Here is a 15,969-nt window from a genome sequence, read left to right on the forward strand (position 1 = left end):
GGCCACTTTCTTTGTACTCACTCTCAGATGCAAACAGCTGCTCCGCCCGTCAGGTCCGAGAGCTAAATGTGAATTAAAGTCAGCAGCGATTCTTCCGAGAGCGAAATCACAGGAGGCGCGAACACAAAGACAAGCATCTGTACGTAAATCTACTGTAGAGAAGATCCACCCTCGTAGAAATGGGAAATACAGAACCAACAGTCATAAAAACAACAAACATCCTTTGTTTGTCGTCTACATCACAAGCATTTCACTTATTAAACAGCCAGTTTGTTTATGTGGCCTTCATTAACCTCCAGCTCGTCAGACTTTTCCAAATCACACGGCCATTAACCGAGAAGCTCTCTTTGTTTGAGAAAAGGTTAATTGTGGCAGAGACGTGATTTCTGTCAGACGCAGCGCAGCCTCCTCCTCCTGCTTTAACCTGTTCCACCGACACCTGGGGACACGAGGAGGCTTTGATTCCTTTTCAGGCAGCGGATCGGTGGGCGTGTTTTTTAATGCCTTCTATTTTTGAACATTTTGCAATTTTTATATTAGAATGTTTGATCTTATCTGAGTCAGACTTCAAAGACATTTATATTAGAAAAACCACAGCCGTTATTATAGGATTAATACAAAAAAAGCCTCATGCAGAGCCCTTTGTACCAAGCACACGTTTAGATTAAAGCTCATTCTGTTACATCATGAGCTCCTTCGACAGGTTCTAACAGTTGTTTCCATGGAGGGCAGCGTTTACTGAAGTGATCAGAAACGTGATGCAACGGTTTCGGCGGCAGCGGCGCTTCCCTTCATCCACGTCTCAGCCTGTTCTGAAGCATGACGTGGAGCGAGTCCTGGTCATTTAATATGGAAGCGCGTCCGCCTGCACGCGCTCCAGCGCCGCCGCGTAACTTACCTCGAGCCGGTTCGATCTGGAGATTGCAGTAATCAGCCGTGCGGCCCCAGCGCTCAGTCGCCTGAGGACACGCGGCTGCTCCACATCTAATATCAGGGAGTGTTTGCAGACATCACATGGAACAATGGGAACTCTCTCCGAGGCCTCAGTTGCATTCGATGGAAAGAATGTACACTTAAACAATAGCCGAGTCCCAGAGCAGCGACGGGTCTGCAGAGTCGGCCCGGTCCGACAGAAGCAGTGAAGCCACAGCCCAGTGACCGGTGGCAGAAGGAGCTGAGACCCGGCGCTGACTGAGGACGTGTTTGAGGAATGAGGTCGGGCCCGCGCTCGCTCCAAACCATGCGCCATGCGGCTCCGTAACGTCCCTGCGCACGTCTCCCTCACCACTCGCTCAGATGGCGCTCAAAGCCAGCGCCCCCCCCCCCCCCCCCCCCCCAGGACCGGGCCGGGCCGGCACCGGCACCGGCGGATGAAATGCCACCACAGAACATAAAGTCAACAGGGAAAATGTACCGTCCGAGGGCACGGCACGGTTCACAGATTAGAAGGCAGACAAACGCTTGGCATCAGACGCGGCCGCGAGGGCGCTTCAAAGCGCACGCTGCCGCCTTTACGCTGCACGGACGAAGCGGCGGCTGCGCTCAAACGCCAGCCGTTCTTCCCTAAAAGGACACCAGTCGCTCTGTGTTTACAGCGTTGTGCGACGGGGGAGTTTATTTTAGCTCCACTCAGGACTTAATTTGAAATGCTTGTTCGTGGGAGAGAGACGCAGATACGCGGCCTCGCTCGGCCCCAGCTCAGCGCCGCTCATTGAATAAATCAGGCTATGTTTAATTCCCGGTCGGGACAGAGTGCTCGTCTGTTTCTAGCAGGACAAAGGTTTGCTTTAGATCAGCCCTCAGCAGTGAATGCTCCGATGCTGGGAGTTGCTGGGACCTTTCTTAATTAGGAGCAATGTTGTGTTGAGCTTGTCCAGAAGATCAATGACTCGGCGACTGCGGGAAAGCGGCCGGAGCGACTTCCTACTATAAATCCGTACACCTTCGGTCCCGGAGTGAAAACTGAGCCCATCCGCGGTGTTTTTTCCCAGCGACCACATCAGTGGAGGCCTCTTTTTTTGGGCCGGGCTCGGCAGCGCCTGCACATGAATGGGACATTTAGCGGGCGGCTGACTGGGACCTGTGTTGGGCCTCACATGTGGTCTGTGACCCTCAAAGAGCGGCAGCAAAAGAAAACAGGATGCGTAAACGCTTTGACTCGGCCCATTAGTGCGGCCGCGAGCGAGGCAGCGGGGCAAGTCCAGGCATGTCGGAAAGAAAACAAGTCACCGGCGGCCGCCTGCGCCCGCTGTGTTCGGACGAACGCAAGGAGAAGGCTCAACCACGCGAGGGAAGAAGTCAATGCTCTCCCTCTGTTTGCACAAGGACGCTTCAGCTTCTTTACATCTGTATTAAGCCTTTATTAAAGTCAGGAGTCGTCTGGTAGGATGTGGTACAAACAGCGCAGCACACGCACGGTAGGAAACACACCGAGGCGTTAGAACCCATCAATCTTTGTCGAGTGCACGACAAAGAAGCCGTGTTCAGCTCACGATGGGATCCTCATGGATCCTAAACACTGATCCTAAACACGGATCCTAAACACTGATTCTAAACATTGGTCCTAAACACTGATCCTAAACACTGATCCTAAACACTGATCCTAAACACTGATCCTAAACACTGATCCTAAACATGGAGCTTCAGGATCAGGTCCGGACTCGCTGCAGGAGGAGGACGAGAGCGGTCAGTGTGAAGCTGACGACGACAACGCTTCTCCTTTAATCTCGTTGACTTGAAGATACGTAGATTTGTCTCTGTGTGGGACGTCTGCTGGTGAAGGATTACCCACAAACCTCGGGTGATCACATGACCTCTGTCACCCAGGACCCCTTCTTCTTTCAGGCTTTTAAATTTATTATGTCCACTGACTGTTTGACTTTTTATTTGGTGCCTGTCTTTGAATCTAGGTCGTGTTTTGAATCATGCATCAAATTCCCTTCACGTCACTTTACAAAAGCACAGTGTTGAATAATTTAGCTCTTTATTAGCGCCGCATTGAGCAGCACTTTATTTTGACAAAAATTATTTTGGTAAAATCGGCCGTTCGACCTTGCTCTCCGCCTCGCCCGCGCCTCCCTCCCGGCCACTGGTGGAGTTTGACGTGTGTGAGTAACGGCGTCAGCTGCGAGAGGCCTGTCAGAGCTCATCAATCCCAGTGTGTGTGTGTGTGTGTGTGTGTGTGTGTGTGTGTGTGTGTGTGTGTGTGTGTGTGTGTGTGTGTGTGTGTGTGTGTGTGGATCGCAGGTGATGCGCTATGACGGACCTCACGCTATCAATGGTTTGCCTGCTGCAGGACCTGATGAATCCGAGACAGACGTGTGTGAATCGTATCGTTCACACCTGGTGACCTTTCTTCTTCCTATTATTGAATCTAACTGTAACTTGTGTAGAGCTTTCCAGCACTTTGAAGCGTATTCAGGTAACGTACGAGTGTGCGTGTACAGTAAAGAGCTTTCATCAGTGGCGTGGACTGGGTGAGACGTAAGGAGACGGCCCAATAAGACCAAGGCATAGACATCTGTCCAATGATTCAACCTACAGTCTATTGCCTCTGCTGTGATGCTTGGAAAATGATTTCCCGACCCATGATTAATACTCCACCAAACCTCAGGGCCTCACGCTGCAGATAACCGCTGCTGCAGCACCCTGTAATTATCAAAACATAACATGCGCCCGTCATTTTGGCCTTTCCATCCCTTTGCCATGAACCAATTAGGGAGGCAGGAGATTTAATCTGGATGTGCCGTCCATATTTCCCCCATCAGTCAGTTATCAGAGACCCGGTGCAGTTACAAACGACCTCGCGTTGCGATCGATTCCCATGCTGCAGTAGCAATTTACAGAAGATGGATGGTTTCAAATGCGAGGGCCATGCAGCAGATGATTAGTCCAAACAGATGCAGCCGTCGGACGGAAAACAGGACAGAGTCACTGGGTCTGTAGCATTTTTAAGCTGTTCTGGTTTTACTCTTTTCCTTTTATGGTGATGTGAGATTCATTTTAAAGGGTTTTTTTTTGTTTGGAAGAGTCAGCAGAGATAAGAGGAAACCTCCAGACCTCGCGTTGCTGCCACCGGCGAAAGCGTTGCTGGTTGAGATGTGAGACAGGACCGGAGGGCTGTTGGGCTCCTGGGACGAGACGAGTGTGACAGATGGAATGTGTTTTCAATATTCTGCAAAACAAGCAGAAAGGACAGCAAACAAGTTGGAGCCAGGACCGGGACCAGCTTCACATCTGTCCATCAACAGGAACCCAGCAAAGTTTACAGCATTTATAGCTGTGACAGCAAACGAGCTAAAACTAAGATTATAGAAATGTTTGGAATCACACACCTTCGACTGATGAGTCCAACTGTGAAGGAACCAGATATAAAGAACCAAAGCTGGACATGGTAACACACAGTCCTGTGTGTTTATGTGAAGGTGTATGTTCCTTCTCATGCAGACAGTCGACTGGAGGCTAATTCTGAGATTTCATGAGATGAGTTTGTAGGAGGTGATGCTGGAGCTGAGCGCGTTGTGCCTGTCGCAGGGATGACTCATGTGTGGAGGAGGCAGGAGGGAAACATCTGCGTCTGAGTCTTGATTGACTTTGCTGTTTTGGGGAGACACGCGCTGACGCTGCGGCGGCCGAGCTGAGGCACACGGGTGACGGGTGCGGGCGTCACGCACACACACACGCACACACACACACACACACACACACACACACACACACACTGGACCGTGTCACATCTTGTGCCAGTGCAGGGAGGTTTCCTCTGCACAGAGCGGCGGTCTGTTTAATATTATAGGAACCACACCGGGTTCCTGGCGGATTCGTGCAGTAGCATCTGGCGTCACCGCAGATGCCTGCCAGGCCGCACATTAGATCAGAATAATTGGCCCGGACAGCAGCGTGAGACGGACAAATGAGAGGCTCCTCCTGCGTGACCCGATGGCCGAGGGGCAGCGCGAGCAACACTCAGCGCCTGATGAGGCGCTGGTGGAATCAAGGAGGTGATTAGAATAAGCTTTTCATGTAATATATGAGGGGAAATACTCTGACTTGATGGACTCTTTATGGAAATTCAGCGAAGATCGACATCAGCATCACATTCTTCACATTCTTTTCTTACAAAGCTGCAGATTCTTTCACTGCGTTTGTTTTGGATGTGTTTGGCGCTCTGCCTTTATTAGCAGTGAATTCTGGAGAGGCAGACGGGAAACAAGAGGCCTGAACGTTCAACACACGCTCGCAGCTGCAGCCGGCGGCGATGTGGCACGCGCTGCAGCCGTGGGGCCACAGGGTGTTTCCATGATTCAGCTAATTAAGAGGAACTGTGCTGTGAGAGGACGGAGCAGCATCTTCTGCTGATGAGTCACTCCTCTGGACTGTGTTCCTCCCGTTCGGAGGCGGAGGGAGACATTCATGAGGAACCACCAAGACGTTCCTTCCACATCTTCCACAAAGTGAAACCTGCATGTTGTGTCGTGTGCCGCTGTTCATCATTCCCAATGCCGTGCCTCCAATTACAAACGGACGACTTTATTGTTGATGTTCATTGCAGAAAAATACAGTTGGTGCAAAAGTAAAGATAAATAACTTTGGCATAAAGAACAATGAGAAACATCCACGACACAATGAAAATGTTGGATTAGCGATGGACATGCAGGCTAACAGCTACTGCACAGTGTAACATTATGAAAGGACATCGTGGACCAAATTCATTAAAACAATAAATATCTCGCATGAACATTTAAAATGTAGTAATAAATGCATGAGGCCAGGCAGAGACGGGACAAAGGCAGAGACGTAAAGAAGCTGGATCTACATGTGCGTCCCTCGTCTCCTCCTGGGGAATCTTTGGTAAAATAGATGCATTAGCAGAGAAAAGAAATGAAACCTACACACAATACAGTCTCTTTAGTGATGTGGATCAGAGATACGCTGCTGCATTTCACCACAGATTAAATCTGCTGCAAAGCAAGAGGAGTTTCTTTTCTTTGGCGGTAATAATACAGGAGGAGAGGGAGCAGGGCAGCCGGAGCCAGCTCACATTTAGATATAAGAAAAGAATTGAACAAAGACGCTCCCGTGTTCCATCGCGCCATCAGCCCACACTGGCTGAACTTTAAAAGAGACCTCAAGAGCAGCTTATCTCTGAGGAGCGGAGGGAAAGAGTCTTCAGCGCACGTAGCTCCCGGTCCAGACCTCTCTACAACTGTGTCCACAGCATCATATCCATCCAGATGATTTATTAGAGTCCAGTCTGTTCTGCTTCATCCAATTAGGGGAGGACAACAGGATGAAGGGAGAATCTTGTTAGCTCCAAGCAGAGGGGACGACGCTCAGAACGCAGAGGTCCGTTTTCGTAGCGTCCCCAGTGATTCCAGTGTCTGAGGTCAGTCCCAGTCGTCTTTGCACACGCAGGAGCACTCCTCGTGGTGCTCCAAGGGCACATCCGTCATGGACTTCTGCAGGCCTCGGCCGCCGCTGCGATGCTTCAGCAGCAGAACCTGCGGAGACCAAGAGCACTCCAATTAGAGCGTGGAACCCAATTAAAGCGTGGAACCCGGCACGCAGCGTTCCCACTCAAGGCCCGGAAGAACGCGATCGATTCCTCTGCAGGGAACAAAAGTATCATCTGTGTCCAGGGGTCAGTGTTTGGATGTAACACCAGCCTAAGCTCATTAATGGAGGCCCCTGACACCTGAAAGCACCGCTTCCAGCAAAGGCTCCCACAATATGCAGTGAGTCACAGTAACTATACAAAAGGGGGAATTCTCGCATTTTGAACCGCCAGTATTGTTGCCCTGCAAAATATAACTTCTGGACGATGATGTGCTTTCATGCCATTGGTTCGTCGGCCTGTCATGTGATGTATGAGACCTGTTTCTGTAACTAGCAGACAGAAGCGGATGCTACTGTCACATCTGGTTTCGGTGCTGTGCCCAGACGGATCCTCACCTCGTGGTACTTCTTGGTGACCCTGGTGGGGACGCACTGGCAGTCGTAGCAGCGGTGGGAGCAGCAGGCGCAGTTGCCGCCGCAGCGCTTCACCAGCAGGCAGCCGGGCCAGAAGATGGCGTCCGTCCTCCTCAGCTCCTCGCGCAGCGACACGGAGAAGTTGCGCGGCGTGCAGCTGTACAGCTGGACCTCCTCCCTCAGCAGGTTGAGATCAGCGCCTCCACAGGGAAAGGGACGTTTGTCACATCATAGCGCATAGACACGAGACTTCTAACATAAACATAATATGTGAAACATCGCCATCCTACCTCTGGCTTTCTTGTTGTGAAGGAAGGACTTCCCCAGCACATGCCACGTAGGCTTGTACAGCTCCTCCATATCCAGCTGCCACCGCTCCGGCTCCAGGTACTTCATGACCTCCTCCATGGTGCTCAGTCCTGCCACAGCCTCCGACAGCTCCTCAATACCCGGCAGGGACGCAGGGAGCCCTGCAGGGGCCTCAGGCTCCGATGGGCTCTGCAGGAAAAGCAGCGGATGATGGAGAGGGGCACAGGAAGAGCATAGCATGAATTGCATGGAAAAACAGAAATATATATTAGATGGCAGGCTGAGCTTTGATTGGTTTCTGCTTTTGATGGAAGCACTGGAAAACACTGAAATCTCCACCCAAGCGCGGCCATAGAGACGCTACTGTACGTCTGCAGCCTCCACACCCAAAACCACTGGCTGGGACGCGGACGGTCACTTCCTCTGCCTCCTTCACCCCGAAGCAGAAAATGAGATGGAAAAAACAGCCTGGCCAGCGGTGATGAGCTGCAGCAGGAGAAAGAGGCTAAAAAGTGGCTTTAAATTGGGCTGAGCGTCATTAAACGCTACAGTGGTTAAACAGGGACCACGGTACTGTGGACCAGCTGGGACCCAAGTGTTGGACCCGGTAATGTGTGGAAGTGTGACCGGAGCCTCAGACGCTCCCAGACGGCTGCTTTGCATAAAGTCATTCCCACCCTGAGTGGAGCAGATTGCCTGAATTTGAAAGCTGATGGAAGAGCTGCTCCTCCGAACCCAAATTAATTTTTGAATCCTACATTCCACTCAAACCAGGGTGGAAACGCTGAGCGTCCCCGGCCTCTCCAAACTAAACAATGCTGTAAGTCATGTGCCCCCAGCAGCCACAGACATACCGGTGACCTTCGTCATCACGGCAGCAATGAAAACATGCATTCAGGCTCGTGGATTTCTTGCAAAGAGTAATAAGTTGCTGGCGCAAATGGCCTCTGGTTGTTTTTTCACAGAGATTTCATTATTATTCAAACTCCCATGAGCTGCATTATGCTACTGAATGTACTGTACCACTCGCTTGCGAGAGGCAAATGTGAATTCATGGCATCATTTTGTATGTTGTCAAATGCGATCACGTCGCTGTCACCTCCTCTGCCCACTTTGCATAACGGCGCCGGTCCCGGCAGCGGCAGCGGCGCCGGCGCCGGCGTTATTTGTTTTACGCTCCCGACCACCGCAGGCTGCAGCGCAGTCACAAAGAAGATTGATACCCGGGGTGCTGGTCTTCCCACGGGAGAAGGGGCTAATCTGTAAAAGCTTTCAGTGCTGTGATGCCGGGTTTGTCCAACATGTCAGATCACCGCTCTCTCTAATCTCGTGTGACTGACAGCTCGAAAGCAACATTGTGACACGTGCAGGAAATGCAGCTCGCGGCGCATTGGAAACATTTGGCTGCTGGAGTCGGGACTTTGTCGGAGAAGCAGAAATGCCTGGAATCTGTGGCTTCCCTTTCATGACTTCTAGGGATGAATTACAAAGGAATCCAGGGAGAAACGGGGGATAGAGAAGGAAGACGCTTCCAATGATTGACACAGCAAGAATTTGTGTTTAAATCCTTATTTGCTGCTTCCTCTAAGAATGTTGGGAGTCATGTGGCTGTGGAAGTGTTCACTTCACCAAAAGGCAGATAACAAAGGCTCACAGGCATGAATCACAATGAAGACAAATCACTGAATAAGAGGAAACACCCAGAGTCGTCAACACTATTCGATGCCAGAGGTTTGTTATGGCTGCACCACAGACACACAGCTGGGTCCCACAGCTCTGAGTTTGCCCTAATATCAGTTGGGGCACATTTCTGGGTTATTATAAGAAAAACCTGTAACTGTGAATGAAATACTGAGGGAGCAGCTCCTTCTCGGAGCAGAAGCTGCCGACGAACGGCCTCGGCGGCGGCTGCAAGTCATTAACAGCTTGTGAATGTGGGACGGTGCAACACTTCCTCAATTAGTGGCTCTGTGAGAGCTCAGCTTCACATTAGGAGGCGTCGTAACTCTTCAGAGACACATCCACGCGACGCGAATGAAGCTATGAGGATCGGATGAGAATTAAATGGAGCGGCGTTCATTTAAAGCGGCGTCTGTTCCCACAGATTTACGCTGAAGACACGTTGAAGCTGAAGAATAAGAGGAAGAATAAGCCCCAGCTCAGAGCCGCTGAACCACATACGAGCAGTCTCAGTAGCAAACGGTTCAAATCTGTTTGTAATCAGCATAACTCGCTCATGACGTCGTGTGTTTAGCTAAGACTCAACCAAACCTCGGAGCTGATTCAGAAACAGGAAGCTGATCTGACACAAAGGCAGAAGACAGATGCACCTTGGCCCACTGAGCCCGAGGTCGGCCCAGGTCCCGGAGCAGGTATTTTCATTGTCAGCTCGTCTGACAGTATGAAAACAAAGCCTCAGTCATCGCTGCACCAAACTACCTGTTGTCTGTCATTACAGCTCACAAAAATACAAGCACAACCTGTTTTCTCCAGACCTTGACTTTGGGTTTTAACCTTTGACCTTTTGTTTTCCTCCTGCTCTCAGCTTCGTATATTCTATTTAACTGGTGGTTTTGCAGGGTATTTCCGCTGCATGAACACCAGCCACATGTGGCGGCAGTGTCGCAAGCACTTGGTTTAGTTTTTACAGAAGGGCTTTAATTTAACACAACATAAAGTTTCAAATGTAATGTACCATATTTCGTCAGTGAGCTACTTTTACATACGGAGCGTCCCTCTCTTTATGAAGTCACGCTAACGTCCCGTTTTGGGACAACTGGAACGTGGCGACACCTCCGACGGCAGGTATTGAACCTAATTGCAGTTCTGGCTGCCTCACCTCACAACAGCCTCCTTTTAGTCACAGTGTATGTGAACCTTTTATTAAAAATAGCTGCGCCAACGGCCCGAGGCAGAAGATTATCTAAGAACCATGTTGCTCCATAACTCAGAGCTCTGTCCTCAGAGCGGCGTTGTCTGATGTTGTATATTGTGAATACGTACAGGACTTCAGACTTAAAATATATCACCGTCTGCCCTGAGAGGAGCACTTGCTTTCTGATGCATGATAACGGCAAATAATCCAAACAAACACCTGTTATCACACCAGATGTTATGAACCCCCTGCCCTCAACACAGAACCTGGTTTCAGGCTGCGTTTCCCTCTTTGTTCTCATGAAGTTCAGCCACAGCGTCTTATTCCTGGTATCTGAAATGACGGGTTCAGCTGGCGATTCTGAAATAGGCTCTTGAGAAAAGCCTGGGCAACAATACCTCCCCTTTCACATGCACTTGCAAACCACTTGCTTGCACAAGCCAGGTCTGCGAGCAACAAAGTCCGCTGTGCGTGAAAGCAGCGTTTCTCGCTCTCGCTCAACGCCAAACGCTGCAATTGAGGTTGGTGTAAAAACGGGCCTGTGTTCCGCGACGCCGGCAGTGAACCTCCAGCGCGGAACATGAACCTTCATGTGTGGCGCTCACGCTGTCATCCAGACAAACCTGACGGAGTCATTGGGTGGAGGAGCGACGGCAGCCGTGCAGCTTAATTTGGGATTAAGGCCTCAGCGAAACAATGGCACGCGTCCTGTTTGCTGGTTGAACTCCCATCAGGCCACAGCGCTCACGCTCCGTGTTTTAACAGCTTGTTTACCTCCACCCTTTCAGTTTTTCCTAAAGTCTCTTCCTGAATTACAGGCCGTGTCTTGTTTTTCCCCCCTTCCAGGCCATGGAAGTGGTGGGGAGGACTCATTGCTTGTTTAAATATAAACCAAAGCGCTGGCCCCTGCGTGGCGTGGGGCTCCAGTAGCTGCTGGTTCACCACAGAGGAAACAGAGCGCCGCTGTTCTAGCGCTCCTCCTCGTCGGGGGAAAGTTCAAAGGGAAGTCTGACTGAACGCACAGGGCAACGCTTCCTTTTCCCTCCTCAGGGTTTCCACACCTTCCATCGTTGGGCGACAAAACACAAACTCTGTCTCTTGCTCCATCAAGTTAGATTTTGGACTTTGAACTATGAATTCTAAGATGTGTGCCATCGATGGGATTCAATTAGACCGTGTTTAGTGATAAATGTCTGTAGAACTGTCCTAGGAACTGTAACTGGGATCCTTTTAAAAATAATATTATAGCACATCTGCGTCTTAAATAAAAACTGCCTGATCCCTGATCTTACTTTAGGGACGCCTGAGTCAGTCTCTGTGATCGTCCCTTATTGGACGAATCCATCTTTATTACAGTAGATGAGGCCAGGCCTTGTTTGTGTCTCGCTGCATTCTGTTGATGGAAAATATGGGCGAAAAACTATGGGACGCGCTGGCTCTTTATTTTGTCAAATCCAGTTCTGTGTGAGTCACCTGAGCCGCAGCCCCGCTCTCATAGCTGCTCATTAAAGCACTTTAAAGTTGACTAAGCAAAACAATAATGATGTTTATGAGGAATAAAAGAAGTAAAAGTTTTGAGTGTGATGTAAAAGTGGCAGAGAAAAGCCGGCGTGTCATCGGAGGCCTCGGTCGGCTACTGGAGCTGCAGGCTATTAGGGATTAATAAGGAGCAGGGCTGTTTACTTAAGCCAAGTGAACGGAGCTGAGACGTGACAGGTTAAAACACGGCGGCGTCTCTTCGGTTTATTTCGGGGACGAGTGGATCCTCTGTGTGTGGTCTTGGAGTCGAGGGAGGGGAAGAACGCGAGAAAGTGGGAGGAACCGGGACCAAGACATGCACACGGAACCTTCAGGAACCTTTCAACTCAGGAACCTTCATCAGTTACTGAAAAGGTAACGTTCCCTCATCTGCAATGAGCCCGGCACAAATGTACAATAAGATGAATACAGCAGAATTATAGAACGAAACAATGTGTCTGTCAGATAAGAAGCTGTAAAAGACACGACTCCCACTCAGATGAGCAGAAAACCAAGGAGACAAATAACAGTCTGGCAATTTTCCTCACAAAACGCACTTCTGTCTCTTGATTCCTCCTTTCATTTCAGCAGCTTGGATGAATCCCCCCGGGGGTCAGAGGAGCTCTCTGTGAATGTAAAGCCACTTATTTTTTCCTGTTTAGTGCCAAGCAACACCATCAGTGACACTGAGACCCCTCATCTGTCAAACTCGTCTGACTGGATCTGCGGCTACAGCTCGGGTTCAGAGGGGAGATGGTTCCACACCAACAATAACTGGCAGATGTATCAGTTATTTTGAGGAGGAAAACACACTAGACCCACAAAATGAGAAAAGCGACAGCGTTTGAAACCATTTGAAGGCACTTTTGATGTTTTCATTCTTCATTATTATGTATAAAGTGGTTGAAGGACGAGTCAGGCAACATTCTAGGTTCGGTTGCACCACAAGACGACAGATGACACACAGTCTTGAATGGCGTGTACCGTATCTCAGCAAAGCTCAATATTAACATGGTGCTTAAATATCATTTCTCTGTAAGGATGCTTAGGACAAAGTGGATGATTGCAAATTAAGAGGACATGTTATGCAACAAGCTAATTATCTAAATTGTGTTTACATGGAGAGACTCTGTCTGCTGCCATGTGACTCTGAGGCAGGAGGCTAACACTGATAAACCCTGATAATAATGTTTAGGATTTCAGCCCTCCTGTGCTTTTCTACTTTTTTCACACATATGTTAAAAAAGACACTCATAACTCGTGTTTTATCCCCCACCTGCTCACGATGCACAGATTTCAGCCCCCGATCGTCAGTGAACTCACCGCCGGCAGAAGGGAGTAACGGACGCGGAATCCCGGCTCCGAGGGGAAGTACTCGTCAGAGACGAAGCGGATCCGGACCTGGCTGCCTGTGGAAGTGTGACCAGCAGGCACCGACTGTGACCCGCACCAGCGTCCCACGACGGCCACGTCCTCCACGTCCTCCAGCTCCACGAAGTCGTACCTGATGAGATGAGGCGGAGAAAAAGTGGGAACAGATTAGTGCGGCCGCTCTGAGACACTGCTGCTGGTTTGGAGCTTCACATTTCACCACAACGTCTGTTACTGGTCAGGTTTCACCATTCATGGTACTGTAGTAGTTCATTAGATCTTTGCTTGTTAGTCCGTCAGCACCTTTGCTCCTGCGTTGGCCCTTTGAATTTTAATATGAGTAAATATCTGCAGGGAAATAAGTGAATATTTCATCTATGAGATTGGAGATTTCAGATTGTTAATTAGATTCAGGGATAAAAGCAGCGCACTGGCGACTATGCAGCATAAGCAGCTGTTCTCACTGTTCAGCCATTAGTGATGCATTCTTCTGTTTGGCCCATTACACTGATGCTGTGCAAGGAGACAATGAAATACAGGCTTCAATTAACTTTAATATGTAAATACTGGGAAAGCTGCAGCATCTTCTGTTATAACCAGTTGTTTTTACGTACTCATATGTCGACAGAGGTTCAGACTTACATGTTAACCACAGCTGTCGTCCATCTAACCCTCCGTATCTATATGTCTGTGGAATTATACCCTGAAAATATCACAATATCTGCTTGTCTTCTGTGTGAGCTTTGCTTTTTAATGCAAGATGGATCAGATTAATAGGTCTTGGTTCATTTCAGCCTCTAAATATACTGTAATTATCTCTGATAGTTCGGCAGTTAGTGGCTGATAATTAAACATTTGATAATTTTTTTTGTTTATTTGTGATTTATTTAATGTTTTATGCCATTTCTGTCACCCAGCATCTCTATGTGCAGCTCTGAAGGCCGTATAAAAGGAGCATTTAGCTCATTGGAGGGGTCAGGCTTAGCCACCCCTTCCATGACGGTCCCGCCCGCTCCGCTGGCCACCCTGCCAGCCCATAATGCCAGTAAACATTATGAAGTGCAGAAGCATCTGGCTGAGCTCCAGACTCCTTTGTGCCAAAGCCAACAACATTCAACCTCAGCACTTAAAAGACACGGTTCAGGAGTTCAAGCCTTGGTATTTCTACCTGTGTGTGTAACCAGTGGCTGCGCTGAAGTCAATACTGCCTTGTTCCACTGACTTTCACAGTCTGGGGTTAATCACTTTGCCATTTGCGTCAACAGGCAGCTAACCTCTCATTCAGCGCTGCCCGTTCGGATATTTGGATTTGGGGGACATTGTTTACATTTTGCACAGGCTTCACAGATTCTGTTCAAGCTGGTTTCAATAAAACAACACGCAGGGACATAAGCAGAAGTAGAAATGGACTTTTCTGTGATGTTAAATAAACTGAAGGAGGGGCGACGCATTCACTCACTGGTGACTTTGATGTGAAACATTACTGTATAGAGGAAGTTTGCATTTGCAAATACTGAAACGAATTATTCAGGGTTTTAACACACAAATGTTAGAATGTTAGACAACAGCAAAAACTGTATAAGACGCATTCTCATAAATCCAGAATGGCACGAAATGTTGCATGAAGAATAAAGTACCGGTAATGCTTCTTTTCGCTGTTTTGTGGAGGCTTTAAATCAGCATTCAGGCGGCTCCAGCGCCTCGACAGTTGGCTCATCAATAATGCAGCACAACCTGATCATTACACAGCGCCATGTGTTTCACAATCACCGTGTCCAACAGCAGTTTCCCAGGTTTACAGACGCGCTGACACACATACAAACTCCAAGCAGTTAGTGAACAACGGAGGAGCCGCTGTCTGGGGTCGACGTCGTGTGACCTGCAAGGAGACTGCGTCCACGCAAACGTCCCCTAGATGCTGTAGCTCATCTGACACGGCGATGACACCGATTAGCAACACAACCACGATATCTGTCATCTCCGCTCCGACTGCAGCAGCGAGCGCTTCTCCGCGTCCAGTCTGTGAGCTGGAAGCACGACTTCGCTGCCATGCCAACCGGCAGCAAGACCCCCCCCCATACGCCTCTCCTCCAGTGGATTTGGTAAGAATGCTTTTCATCGAGCCACGGACAAACAGAATAGCAGATGAGCATCAACTCCACAGCCTCCCTCTCATCTTAGCGAAGACTCCTCGCCCCCGGCGTTCCACCGGAGCCCAGCACGTCTCGCGCTGCTGCTTGTTTCATCTCCGGCCGCGGCTGCGACTTACTGGACAGGACGCCAGCGCCATATCTGCGTCACATTGTGCAGTGGCACGAGGGCACGATGTGTTTTGTGCGTTTGTGAATCTTTAAACACACGTAAAAGTCAAAGCAGAGATGCAGACTGGGCCAGAGGCGCCTCGGCGGTGTGTGAGTGTGTGTTCGGCAGCGAAGGTGAAGAGAAGCGTGAGAGAGGAGGAAAACGGAGAGACCTGTGGACGTGCGTCTGTTTCTGCTTGTGATTGCATGCTGCATTCATTTGTCTGCCAGCGCTGCCAAGAGAGCGTATCTTGGGATGCGATCAAAACCTGTTGGGCCTCGGCAGGGAGGGCGGCACAGAATGAGAAATGGGGAAGTCAGAGTGCTTGACGTGGCGACGACTCGCTTGACCCTGGAAAAGGATGTTGTTGTTGTCTCTCGCCCCTCTCTCTCCCCGAGGACACTGACGAGTGCAGTCTTGTAAAGGCCGGACGCCACAAACCAAGCGCTGTTAGTCCTCATCCTGCCCCGCTGGAACCTTCCCTCGTTCTTCAATGGGGATTTGGCCCAAACACAGATGTGCCGGCGCCTCAAATTACCACACTTTAAACAGCTGCTACAGAAAATGAAATGGGCAACGAAAACACGAACCTTGCACCCGCCAACACAATGTCCAGGAAGCGCTGT

General features: G+C 49.6%; 1 protein-coding gene across 1 annotated transcript in view; it reads right to left on the bottom strand.

The window, feature by feature from the left end:
• Positions 1 to 5,508: 5,508 nt before the first annotated feature.
• Positions 5,509 to 15,969, bottom strand: part of pdgfc (platelet derived growth factor c) — a 35,327-nt gene continuing 24,866 nt past the window's right edge. Inside the window, exons 3-6 of the mRNA XM_029165741.3 lie at positions 12,995 to 13,175; positions 7,260 to 7,467; positions 6,952 to 7,169; positions 5,509 to 6,500 (exon numbers count right to left, since the gene is read on the bottom strand). Coding sequence (XP_029021574.1) covers positions 6,387 to 6,500; positions 6,952 to 7,169; positions 7,260 to 7,467; positions 12,995 to 13,175 — 721 coding nt within the window. The 3' untranslated portion in view covers positions 5,509 to 6,386. The remainder of the gene's footprint in view (positions 6,501 to 6,951; positions 7,170 to 7,259; positions 7,468 to 12,994; positions 13,176 to 15,969) is intronic.

Source organism: Betta splendens, chromosome 10 (assembly GCF_900634795.4).
Source record: "Betta splendens chromosome 10, fBetSpl5.4, whole genome shotgun sequence".
Classification (NCBI taxonomy): Eukaryota; Metazoa; Chordata; class Actinopteri; order Anabantiformes; family Osphronemidae; genus Betta; species Betta splendens.